A 14,899-nucleotide genomic window follows, 5' to 3' on the forward strand; every position below is an offset into this window, starting at 1 on the left:
GGGGAAATACAACTAATTAGATTATTAATATTTTAATAGTCAATATTCACTACCATCCACAATTTCAACTGGTTTTTTTTTTTTTTTTTGCAAAATCATTATAATTCATAGGGTAGTGGGTTCCAAAAGGATGATTTACTTACGTAATGAAGTAATTGAGGTTTTCCTCTCAGGACATTACAGAGTAGTTAGGGTTCATAACCCAAGACCATAAAATATACAGTTACTGTAGTGATCCCCTCCAGTGATTTCACCCAATACTGAAGAGGCTACACCCCCCATCCCCACCACAAGTCTCATCCCATCATGCAGTAGTGAGGTCAATCCTTCTTGTCTAGCTACTACTACATGTACTGCTAGTACTACTACATATATGTGTATATAGTACAGTACTGCTTTGAATATCGCAATGTAAAAGGTCAAAGTATGACAAGTCTTATGGGTATAGTCTCTCAGAATGTTCTGTTTAAAAATAGCTCAAGTGCAGAGTGCAGCCATCAATGCTTGTTATTGTTATTGGTTCTCTTTGTTTCTATTTCAATGCTTGAGTTTTATATTGTAAGATGAATTCTGATTGGCTGCAAGTAAGTACAGGATTTGACTGTGAACTCTTATAGCATTGTGTCAGATGTAGGTACAAGGCACTCACAGCAAAAAAACAAAAAACGACACTAAACGTAGGAAAAAGAGATAAACAAAGAAATTGTGCCAAGTTTACTACGTCAGATTTTAATCAGATTGAATATAACCTGACACATTTTCACTGAATAGTGAGTGCTGCAATCTACTTTCACTGTAAAACACCAGGCCACTGCAATGGTATTTATTGCCTGTATTCAATCTACTTTTACTGTAAACACCAGGACACTGCAGTGATATTTATTGCCTGTATTCAATCTACTTTTACTGTAAAACACCAGGCCACTGCAGTGGTATTTATTGCCTGTATTCAATCTACTTTCACTGTAAACACCAGGCCACTGCAGTGGTATTTATTGCCTGTATTCAATCTACTTTTACTGTAAACACCAGGCCACTGCAGTGGTATTTATTGCCTGTATTCAATCTACTTTCACTGTAAAACACCAGGCCAATGCAGTGGTATTTATTGCCTGTATTCAATCTACTTTTACTGTAAACACCAGGACACTGCAGTGGTATTTATTGCCTGTATTTAATCTACTTTCACTGTAAAACACCAGGCCACTGCAGTGGTATTTATTGCCTGTATTCAATCTACTTTTACTGTAAAACACCAGGCCAATGCAATGGTATTTATTGCCTGTATTCAATCTACTTTTACTGTAAACACCAGGCCACTGCAGTGGTATTTATTGCCTGTATTCAATCTACTTTCACTGTAAAACACCAGGCCACTGCAGTGGTATTTATTGCCTGTATTCAATCTACTTTTACTGTAAAACACCAGGCCACTGCAGTGGTATTTATTGCCTGTATTCAATCTACTTTTACTGTAAAACACCAGGACACTGCAGTGGTATTTATTGCCTGTATTCAATCTACTTTCACTGTAAAACACCAGGCCACTGCAGTGGTATTTATTGCCTGTATTCAATCTACTTTTACTGTAAAACACCAGGCCAATGCAATGGTATTTATTGCCTGTATTCAATCTCCTTTTACTGTAAACACCAGGCCACTGCAGTGGTATTTATTGCCTGTATTCAATCTACTTTTACTGTAAAACACCAGGACACTGCAGTGGTATTTATTGCCTGTATTCAATCTACTTTCACTGTAAAACACCAGGCCACTGCAGTGGTATTTATTGCCTGTATTCAATCTACTTTTACTGTAAACACCAGGCCACTGCAGTTGTATTTATTGCCTGTATTCAATCTACTTTTACTGTAAAACACCAGGCCAATGCAATGGTATTTATAGCCTGTATTCAATGATGTGGAGTACTCAAGTATTAAAGTCTAAGACTCTTATATATTAGTTCAATGGTTTTTTCCTTGTGTGCATATAACAGTGTTTAATACAAAATGTACATTGGTGAATCTGCTAGATTAATCTACCAAGTTATCTATTCAAAAATTATGCAAGAAAGTCATTTTCACTGATGGTATTACAGACTGACCTCGTATTAATCTTCCACTTGGATCTTCATTAACTTTGGCCATGTTTACTATAGTTCTGGCTTGTTTGGCATATCTGAGTGTACTCATGGTTTCCTCATAATGATCACTGGATGGTCCAATAGTAGCAATCATGGCTGTCTTGGAGTTCCCACCTAGACTGTCTTTTAGAAGCCTGCAGATAAAATACAGACGAAAATGAGATAATACAACACAAAAATTGTGATATGCAAAGTATCCATAGATGTTACAAATATTGGTGATATGCAATGTATTCATAGATGTTACAAATATTGGTGAAATACAATGTATTCATAGATGTTACAAATATTGGTGATATGCAATGTATTCATAGATGTTACAAATATTGGTGATATGCAATGTATTCATAGATGTTACAAATATTGGTGATATGAAATGTATTCATAGATGTTACAAATATTGGTGATATGAAATGTATTCATAGATGTTACAAATATTGGTGATATGAAATGTATTCATAGATGTTACAAATATTGGTGATATGAAATGTATTCATAGATGTTACAAATATTGGTGATATGAAATGTATTCATAGATGTTACAAATATTGGTGAAATACAATGTATTCATAGATGTTACAAATATTGGTGAAATACAATGTATCCATAGATGTTACAAATATTGGTGATATGCAATGTATTCATAGATGTTACAAATATTGGTGATATGCAATGTATTCATAATGTTACAAATATTGGTGAAATACAATGTATTCATAGATGTTACAAATATTGGTGATATGCAATGTATTCATAGATGTTACAAATATTGGTGATATGCAATGTATTCATAGATGTTACAAATATTGGTGATATGCAATGTATTCATAGATGTTACAAATATTGGTGATATGAAATGTATTCATAGATGTTACAAATATTGGTGATATGAAATGTATTCATAGATGTTACAAATATTGGTGATATGAAATGTATTCATAGATGTTACAAATATTGGTGATATGAAATGTATTCATAGATGTTACAAATATTGGTGAAATACAATGTATTCATAGATGTTACAAATATTGGTGATATGAAATGTATTCATAGATGTTACAAATATTGGTGAAATACAATGTATTCATAGATGTTACAAATATTGGTGATATGCAACGTATTCATAGATGTTACAAATATTGGTGATATACAATGTATTCATAGATGTTACAAATATTGGTGATATGAAATGTATTCATAGATGTTACAAATATTGGTGATATGCAATGTATTCATAGATGTTACAAATATTGGTGATATGCAATGTATTCATAGATGTTACAAATATTGGTGAAATACAATGTATTCATAGATGTTACAAATATTGGTGATATACAATGTATTCATAGATGTTACAAATATTGGTGAAATACAATGTATTCATAGATGTTACAAATATTGGTGATATGAAATGTATTCATAGATGTTACAAATATTGGTGAAATACAATGTATTCATAGATGTTACAAATATTGGTGATATGCAATGTATTCATAGATGTTACAAATATTGGTGATATGAAATGTATTCATAGATGTTACAAATATTGGTGATATACAATGTATTCATAGATGTTACAAATATTGGTGAAATACAATGTATTCATAGATGTTACAAATATTGGTGATATGCAATGTATTCATAAATGTTACAAATATTGGTGATATACAATGTATTCATAGATGTTACAAATATTGGTGATATGAAATGTATTCATAGATGTTACAAATATTGGTGATATGAAATGTATTCATAATGTTACAAATATTGGTGATATGCAATGTATTCATAATGTTACAAATATTGGTGATATACAATGTATTCATAGATGTTACAAATATTGGTGATATGAAATGTATTCATAGATGTTACAAATATTGGTGATATACAATGTATTCATAGATGTTACAAATATTGGTGATATGCAATGTATTCATAGATGTTACAAATATTGGTGATATGCAATGTATTCATAGATGTTACAAATATTGGTGATATGCAACGTATTCATAGATGTTACAAATATTGGTGATATGCAATGTATTCATAATGTTACAAATATTGGTGATATACAATGTATTCATAGATGTTACAAATATTGGTGAAATGCAATGTATTCATAATGTTACAAATATTGGTGAAATACAATGTATTCATAGATGTTACAAATATTGGTGATATACAATGTATTCATAGATGTTACAAATATTGGTGAAATACAATGTATTCATAGATGTTACAAATATTGGTGATATGCAACGTATTCATAGATGTTACAAATATTGGTGATATGCAATGTATTCATAATGTTACAAATATTGGTGATATGAAATGTATTCATAGATGTTACAAATATTGGTGATATGAAATGTATTCATAGATGTTACAAATATTGGTGATATACAATGTATTCATAGATGTTACAAATATTGGTGAAATACAATGTATTCATAGATGTTACAAATATTGGTGATATGAAATGTATTCATAGATGTTACAAATATTGGTGATATGAAATGTATTCATAGATGTTACAAATATTGGTGATATGAAATGTATTCATAGATGTTACAAATATTGGTGATATGAAATGTATTCATAGATGTTACAAATATTGGTGATATACAATGTATTCATAGATGTTACAAATAATGGTGATATGCAATGTATTCATAGATGTTACAAATATTGGTGATATGCAATGTATTCATAGATGTTACAAATATTGGTGATATGAAATGTATTCATAGATGTTACAAATATTGGTGATATACAATGTATTCATAGATGTTACAAATATTGGTGATATGCAATGTATTCATAGATGTTACAAATATTGGTGATATGAAATGTATTCATAGATGTTACAAATATTGGTGATATACAATGTATTCATAGATGTTACAAATATTGGTGAAATACAATGTATTCATAGATGTTACAAATATTGGTGATATACAATGTATTCATAGATGTTACAAATATTGGTGATATACAATGTATTCATAGATGTTACAAATATTGGTGATATGCAATGTATTCATAGATGTTACAAATATTGGTGATATGAAATGTATTCATAGATGTTACAAATATTGGTGATATACAATGTATTCATAGATGTTACAAATATTGGTGATATACAATGTATTCATAGATGTTACAAATATTGGTGATATGAAATGTATTCATAGATGTTACAAATATTGGTGATATGAAATGTATTCATAGATGTTACAAATATTGGTGATATGCAATGTATCCATAGATGTTACAAATATTGGTGATATGCAATGTATTCATAGATGTTACAAATATTGGTGATATACAATGTATTCATAGATGTTACAAATATTGGTGATATGAAATGTATTCATAGATGTTACAAATATTGGTGATATGAAATGTATTCATAGATGTTACAAATATTGGTGATATGAAATGTATTCATAGATGTTACAAATATTGGTGAAATACAATGTATTCATAGATGTTACAAATATTGGTGATATGAAATGTATTCATAGATGTTACAAATATTGGTGATATGAAATGTATTCATAGATGTTACAAATATTGGTGAAATACAATGTATTCATAGATGTTACAAATATTGGTGATATGCAATGTATTCATAAATGTTACAAATATTGGTGATATGCAATGTATTCATAGATGTTACAAATATTGGTGAAATACAATGTATTCATAGATGTTACAAATATTGGTGATATGCAATGTATTCATAGATGTTACAAATATTGGTGATATGAAATGTATTCATAGATGTTACAAATATTGGTGATATGCAATGTATTCATAGATGTTACAAATATTGGTGATATGCAATGTATTCATAGACGTTACAAATATTGGTGATATGCAATGTATTCATAGATGTTACAAATATTGGTGATATGAAATGTATTCATAGATGTTACAAATATTGGTGAAATACAATGTATTCATAATGTTACAAATATTGGTGATATACAATGTATTCATAGATGTTACAAATATTGGTGATATGCAATGTATTCATAGATGTTACAAATATTGGTGATATGCAATGTATTCATAGATGTTACAAATATTGGTGATATACAATGTATTCATAGATGTTACAAATATTGGTGATATACAATGTATTCATAGATGTTACAAATATTGGTGATATGCAATGTATTCATAGATGTTACAAATATTGGTGATATGAAATGTATTCATAGATGTTACAAATATTGGTGAAATACAATGTATTCATAGATGTTACAAATATTGGTGATATGCAATGTATTCATAGATGTTACAAATATTGGTGATATGAAATGTATTCATAGATGTTACAAATATTGGTGATATGAAATGTATTCATAGATGTTACAAATATTGGTGAAATACAATGTATTCATAATGTTACAAATATTGGTGATATACAATGTATTCATAGATGTTACAAATATTGGTGATATGCAATGTATTCATAGATGTTACAAATATTGGTGATATGAAATGTATTCATAGATGTTACAAATATTGGTGATATACAATGTATTCATAGATGTTACAAATATTGGTGATATACAATGTATTCATAGATGTTACAAATATTGGTGATATACAATGTATTCATAGATGTTACAAATATTGGTGATATGAAATGTATTCATAGATGTTACAAATATTGGTGAAATGCAATGTATTCATAGATGTTACAAATATTGGTGATATGAAATGTATTCATAGATGTTACAAATATTGGTGATATGCAATGTATTCATAGATGTTACAAATATTGGTGATATGAAATGTATTCATAGATGTTACAAATATTGGTGATATGCAAGGTATTCATAGATGTTACAAATATTGGTGATATACAATGTATTCATAGATGTTACAAATATTGGTGATATACAATGTATTCATAGATGTTACAAATATTGGTGATATACAATGTATTCATAGATGTTACAAATATTGGTGATATGCAATGTATTCATAGATGTTACAAATATTGGTGATATGAAATGTATTCATAGATGTTACAAATATTGGTGATATACAATGTATTCATAGATGTTACAAATATTGGTGATATGCAATGTATTCATAGATGTTACAAATATTGGTGATATGAAATGTATTCATAGATGTTACAAATATTGGTGATATGCAATGTATTCATAGATGTTACAAATATTGGTGATATGCAATGTATTCATAGATGTTACAAATATTGGTGATATGAAATGTATTCATAGATGTTACAAATATTGGTGAAATACAATGTATTCATAGATGTTACAAATATTGGTGATATGCAATGTATTCATAGATGTTACAAATATTGGTGATATGAAATGTATTCATAGATGTTACAAATATTGGTGATATACAATGTATTCATAGATGTTACAAATATTGGTGATATGCAATGTATTCATAGATGTTACAAATATTGGTGAAATACAATGTATTCATAGATGTTACAAATATTGGTGATATGCAATGTATTCATAGATGTTACAAATATTGGTGATATGAAATGTATTCATAGATGTTAAAGGTAAAGACAAACCAATCACTGTCATAACATAAAGAACAATTGAGTTAAAATAATAATTTAAGTAAACTAATAAACATGACTGAAAATTGGTCAATTTGCATAATTTATACAGTAAAACAATCTGATGTTGTGACTTATCAATGAAGACAAGTCAATTACCACTTATCAAGTTAGTACCGAGTCTCTGTAAGTGCTAAACATTTACCAAGTTAGTACTGAGTCTCTGTAAGTGATAAACACTTACCAAGTTAGTACTGAGTCTATGTAAGGGATAAACACATACCAAGTTAGTACTGAGACTCTGTAAGTGATACACTTACCATGTTAGTACCGAGTTTCTGTAAGGGCTAAATACTTGCCATGTTAGTACTGAATTTCTGTAAGCAATACACTTACCAAGTTAGTATTGGGTCTCTGTAAGCAATACTTACCATGTTAGTACTGAGTCTCTGTAAGTGCTAAACATTTACCAAGTTAGTACCGAGTCTCTGTAAGCGATACACTTACCATGTTAGTACTGAGTCTTTGTAAGGACTAAACACTTACCAAGTTAGTACTGAATTTCTGTAAGCAATACACTTACCAAGTTAGTATTGGGTCTCTGTAAGCAATACTTACCATGTTAGTACTGAGTCTCTGTAAGTGCTAAACATTTACCAAGTTAGTACCGAGTCTCTGTAAGCGATACACTTACCATGTTAGTACTGAGTCTTTGTAAGGACTAAACACTTACCAAGTTAGTACCGAGTCTCTGTAAGCAATACACTTACCAAGTTAGTACCGAGTCTTTGTAAGGACTATACACTTACCAAGTTAGTACCGAGTCTTTGTAAGGACTATACACTTACCAAGTTAGTACCGAGTCTTTGTAAGGACTATACACTTACCAAGTTAGTACCGAGTCTTTGTAAGGACTATACACTTACCAAGTTAGTACCGAGTCTTTGTAAGGACTAAACACTTACCAAGTTAGTACCGAGTCTTTGTAAGGACTATACACTTACCAAGTTAGTACCGAGTCTTTGTAAGGACTAAACACTTACCAAGTTAGTACCGAGTCTCTGTAAGGACTAAACACTTACCAAGTTAGTACCGAGTCTCTGTAAGGACTAAACACTTACCAAGTTAGTACCGAGTCTCTGTAAGGACTATACACTTACCAAGTTAGTACCGAGTCTTTGTAAGGACTAAACACTTACCAAGTTAGTACCGAGTCTCTGTAAGGGATAAACACTTTCTTCTTTCTATGAGTAGATCTTTCTGACAATGCTGAGATAACCTTCCCAAGAGTATGTAGTGATTTATTAATATTAACACCTTCCTGTAGTGGGTATAAGAGTGTCCAGTGTTTGAATAAGGATTTGTAAAATGGGGGGGGGGGGGGGGGGCGCATTATGGGCCCCTGCTCAAAAAAAGAGGGCCACTGCAAAAAAATGAGGGCCATGAAAAATAGGACCAATTTTAGCCCATATTTAGGTGTACGAAATCTAAGAAATTAAATTGTTACAAAACACACTTCCTATTACATGTATATTATTATATATTATGTGTACCTGAATTGTGTGAATACTGGAATACTAAAATGTAAAGGTGTGCTAACAGTATTTATTAGTTGTCAGAAGTTACCAACCATACTACAAATCAATGGATGATAGGCTGCATGACAACAAACAAAAGACAGGTAGGTATTTTTCAGAATTTTTTATTGCAACAAGGAATTACATTTGTGTATAATAAAGTTGTAATAGTACAACATCATCACAAAAAAGTGACAATTCTGCCAGGATTAAATTTTCCTCAACTTGCTTGTTTATTAAAAGTACTTCACTTGCGCTGTTTTACAGAATTCTAGTGGTCTTTGTCATTTGATGTATGGTTAGAGTTTTGAGGTCTTATAATTTCTGCAACCTCTCACTAATAACTGACTTGAAATTTTTCTTGGTTTTCTTACAGGTACAGTAAACCTTGCCCCTCATCTTCAAAATGCAGTCAGTGCCACATGATCTGCCATTTCCTAAAAAGAAGAAGTTTGATTGATTAAAATTTTGTTGCCAATACATTTTGCCTATTAAAATCAAACATGATGTTATGTAATTCTTATGGTTAACGTCATCTTTCAACTAAAAATAGCGCCAATGGCATTGTAGCACAACTGCATTTTTCAAAATAGTTTATCCACTTGTTGATTTATTATAGGTATATGTTTTCATTTACTGAGTGATTATCCAGTTGCCTAGCGCCTATCCATGGGCATGGTCATGCTGCAAAACATATTTGAATGTTTATTCAATTGTCTATTAATCCCCGTTATCTTTGCAATATATGTGGTCGTTAGGCTGTTGCTATGGGCATGATCTTGTTGCTAGGCACATTTGCATACACTTTTAAATGTTTCTTCACTTGTCTAAGAATCCCTGTTGTTCTCTTTGTGATATACACAATTGTTTTGCCATTCCTATGGGCGTGGTCATGGTTGCTAGAGATATTTCCATACATATTTTAATGTTTAGTCACCAGATGTTATTTTAGCAAATTATACTGGCGTTTGGTTGTTGCTAAGGGCATGGTCATGGTTGCTAGGGCCAATTGTGTCGAAATAGTTTGAACAAAATCTGCTGAATTTGCTAGACGTATTGCTAGACAAAATTTCATGTTGCTAGACATATTTGCATCACTTCTAGAAACATCCCACCAAATTTCAGTTTCATTGACCAAGTACTGTTTGAGATATAAATTTTAGACCAAAATTCACATTTTTACACCTAATTTGCATATCCTGAATGACATCATTATATACTTAATATTTCTTCATCTATGTACCCCCAGATGCATTCCAATTAAATTTCAGCCTGATCCCCTTGGCAGTTTTGGAATTAAAGATTTTTGACCAAAAAGACACATTTATATTTTAGCCCTAATTTGCATATTACTGTTTGAATCAACATGTCAGGAACAAATCTTAATTTACACACCCCTAAGAACGTTTCCAACAGATTCCAGACCAATCTGCCCAGTAGTTTTGGAGTTAAGGTTTTTTGACCAAAAATGACATTTTTTTACCCAAATCACATACCTGTGATGCGATCATTTTGCTTTTAACAATTTCCAAACTAGACACCAAAAGTAGTGTCCCCATCAAATACCAAGGTAATCAGTCCTGCAGTTTTTGAGTTTAAGTCATCCACACAAGCACACACAACACACACACACACACACACACACAGACAGACAGACAGACAGACAGACAGACACTGCACCATGCCTATAGCACTCAGTTCAGTTGTGCTCATTAAAAATTCCAATATTGAGTTTGTCATTAAAAAATAAATCACTGTATTGATATATGAAATTTGGAAAATGAGTATTTCATTTAAAGAAATAGCGCCAATGGCATTGCAGCACAACTGTACAGTTTAAAAAATATTTTATCCACATGCTGATCCATGCTAGGTATAGCATTTGCTGAATGACTATCAGTTGCCTATCCAACCCTGTTGTTATCTTTGCAATATACGCGAACATTTGGCTGTTGCTATGGGCGTGGTCATGTTGCTAGACATATTTGCATACAAAGGTCCATTCACTTGTCTATGAATCCCTGAAAAAATTCGCTTATAATATTTTAATATTTATTTCTTATATAGCGCATTACATAATTGCATAAAAAATACGCATTATATGATTGGAGAATAAAAAATAAACTATAAAACGGTTTAATAAAACTGACACATTGTGTCCACCATGAATAAAATACTTTCATTGAGCAATGCTGGAGAAATGTGCTTTTCGAAAGAGGTGTGTTTTAACTTGTACTTTGAAAGAAGACAGAGAAGATGCATTGTGAATAGACGAATCCAGAGAGTTCCACAGCCTAGGAGCAGCGACTGAAAAAGCGCGTTTGCCATAATGCTCCTGGACATAGCGTGGTTCAAAAAGTTTTGTCGCGACTGCAGAACGTGTTAATCTTTCTGACGACAGTGAGAAGATCCGACATATAAATTGGTGCTTGACCATGAAGACATTTGTATGTGAGCATAGGGAAGGCAGATATGTCAAGTGTATCGTAATTACGCATTAGGACGCGTTACGTCGGGTAAAGACGAGTGAAGATGATAAAGGACGACAAATATTCATAAAGGTTTCACGCATATTCATGAGCCAAAGTTTGTACATAAACATCTATTGTCTGTCGATCACTAATCTGAAAGACGTGGCTTTACGTTGTTCTACAGGTTAAACAATACATATAAACATTAGTATGTGTCTCCAAAGAGTGACCCATTTGTATTTCGATAGATTCCGATCAAACAACATGTCTTACCTACGTCTCTTGTCTAGTTCTCAACGAAGATTAGAAGGTACAGGGAATATTTTCCCTGTCAGCCCTTTTTAGGGCCCTGATCTTAGTTTCGACATAACTCCATTCAACATGCTGTCGTTCACCCCATGTACGTCGGTGTATTTAATTTGATGTACAAACACTCAACAGATAATCTAATAAATCTAGCTTGGTTTTTTCCTTTTTTTCTTTTGTATTGTTCGTAAATTTGAGAATAAGGGATGAAAATCAGTCGGCGAACGTTACAAGGAATATTGCAACGTTTCGTGAATAAATCGCAGACTTCTTGAATATATAGATTCCTGTACTATTGAACAATTGAACTCGCAAATGCCCTGTGGAGTGATAATTAGGCAAAGAAAATCACAACACTACATAAAACAGATGCAATAATTGTGAATCGTGTTTTTCAAACGACCACTTTCTCGCTTTTCAGTGCACGGTTTAGCCACAATAATCAAAGTGATCATTGACAGCGTTTTACATACTAATAATAATAGGGAGGATGAGAAAAAGTTGTCAATGTCTTCCAGAATGCGTATTTCCGTCAGTGATTTCATTCACACTCTGCATGTGTACGTACGTCCCACCTTGAAAATTCACCTATCAAAACACCAAGCCTTAGCTTTCTGTTTTCGAAGTTCATGAAATACATAGTTTTTTAAAATTATTATCATGCCCTAGTTATTTTCATCATGGTTACTTTACGACATTAGAGTAACCGCGTTTGCAATAAAAATCATTATGTTTTGGAAAAGAAAGGAAGAAACTGGAGTTTAATCCTTTACAATATACAATGACTAACAATGATATGCACTTTCCATGAAATTACAAAGTTTTTGAAAGTCGCGAATCATTCATCTGTCAGTGCACTTTGTGGTGATATTACAAATTGTCTTGGACACAAGTTGATTTGTGCATGTCATTTACATTTGTAGTGTTAGCATGTTATGTCCCTGGTGTACGCATGGATGTATAACATCCATGGTGTACGGTACCACAGAGCGTGTATTATAGCTCAGGGCGGCCCTTTTGATTTCTGTTTCTCATCTCCCGACCGACCCTAATTTGCAGCTCCGACATCAGAAAAAAAAACTTTTTTTTTATTTCCGACTGACCCCTGAGTTCAACACAGCAAGATTGTATGGTTCGAACGAACATCAAACGATCCTCATGGCGTCTTAGGCCAGTGTTCTGCCGAGGCCGCGACCTTGCGACATTGGCCCCCTAAAATTACAAATGACGCAATAATTTTCCCAACTTGCGTCGCTTTGGTGCATTAATTTTACGGCAGACATCAAAATTATTTAAGTCCAGGGCCAGGCCCTGACGTCAATCCCACAAGAAGTATACTGACTCTGTAAGGGAAAGTTTTGTTGACATCATATAAGATACAGTGACAACGCACAGTTCTATTGTTAACATAAAAAATGCCACAAAAAGATGAACTTTGATAAACTTAATCTACAAATTGAATCATTAGAGGGAGTAGATGAGACGTCTAATATGATAATAATATGAGATGTTAAATATAAAAAAACAACAGGGCAAATCCCGGGCCCATGTACAGGAAAGGGCAACAAAGTTGTGGCATGCCAAATACAAAAATACCGCCAATGGCGTTGTAGCACAACTGTAGTTTTTAAAAATGTTTATCCATATGCTAGTCTATGTTGCTATGGGCGTGGTCTTGTTGCTAGGAAAATTTACATACATTTTTTGAATGTTTATTCAATTGTCTATTAAACCCTGTTATCTTTGTGAAATACACCACCGTTTGGCTGTTGCTATGGGCGTGGTCATGGTTACTAGGGTATTTGCATACATTTTTTGAATGTTTATTCATCTGTCTTTCTATTCCTGTTGTTATCTTTGCAATATACGTGATTATTTGGCTGTTGTTATGGGCGTGGTCTTGTTGCTATGCAAATTTACATACATTTTTTGGATGTTTATTCAATTATCTATTAAACCCTATTGTTATCTTTGTGAAATACACCACCGTTTGGCTGTTGCTATGGGCGTGGTCATGGTTGCTAGGGTATTTGCATACATTTTTTGAATGTTTACTCACTTGCTTACCAGATGATGTTGTTATTTGACCAAAATATACTGCCATTTGGTTGTTGCTAAAGGGTGTGGTCATGGTTGCTAGGGCCAATTTTGTCAAAATGTTTTTAAGAAAATCTGCAGAATAACAGTTTCAGAAACATCTTGGCAAGTTTCAGACTAATTGACCAAGTACTTTTTGAGATATAAGTTTTTGACCAAAAATGAACATTTTTACACCTAATTTGCATATCACTCATGGAATCATGGTATGCTTAATATTTCTTCGTCCATACATCCCTAGATACATTCCCATTAAATTTCAGCCCAATCTGCTCAGTAGTTTTAGAATTAAAGATTTTTAACCAAAAAGACACATTTTTAGCCCTAATTTGCATATCACTGATGGAATCATCCCGTCATGAACAAATCTTACTTTACACCCCCTTAAGAATGTTCCCACCAAATTTCGCACCAATCTGCCCAGTAGTTTCTGAGTTTAAGTTTTTTGACCAAAAATCACATTTTTTGACCCAAATCACACACCTGTGATGCGATCATTTTGATTTGAACAATTTCCCAACTAGACACCCAAAGTAATGGACCCACCAAATATCGTGGCAATCGGTTCAGCGGTTTTTGACTTTAAGTTGTTTACACACACACACACACACACACATCCACACACACAGACAGACAGACAGACGCCGGGCGATCCCTATAGCACTACTGAACAAGTTCAGTTGTGCTAAAAATGACTGACCGTCATTAGCCGAGTTCAGGTCCCAGGAGGTTGAGT

General features: G+C 32.5%; 1 protein-coding gene across 1 annotated transcript in view; it reads right to left on the reverse strand.

The window, feature by feature from the left end:
* The window catches only part of LOC144440766 (kinesin-like protein KIF14), a 152,694-nt gene that overhangs the window by 103,764 nt on the left and 34,031 nt on the right, over positions 1-14,899 (reverse strand). The window contains 2 exon segments of the mRNA XM_078130145.1: positions 2,105-2,277; positions 8,912-9,033. Coding sequence (XP_077986271.1) covers positions 2,105-2,277; positions 8,912-9,033 — 295 coding nt within the window.

The sequence above is a fragment of the Glandiceps talaboti genome, chromosome 10 (genome assembly GCF_964340395.1).
Source record: "Glandiceps talaboti chromosome 10, keGlaTala1.1, whole genome shotgun sequence".
Classification (NCBI taxonomy): domain Eukaryota; kingdom Metazoa; phylum Hemichordata; class Enteropneusta; family Spengelidae; genus Glandiceps; species Glandiceps talaboti.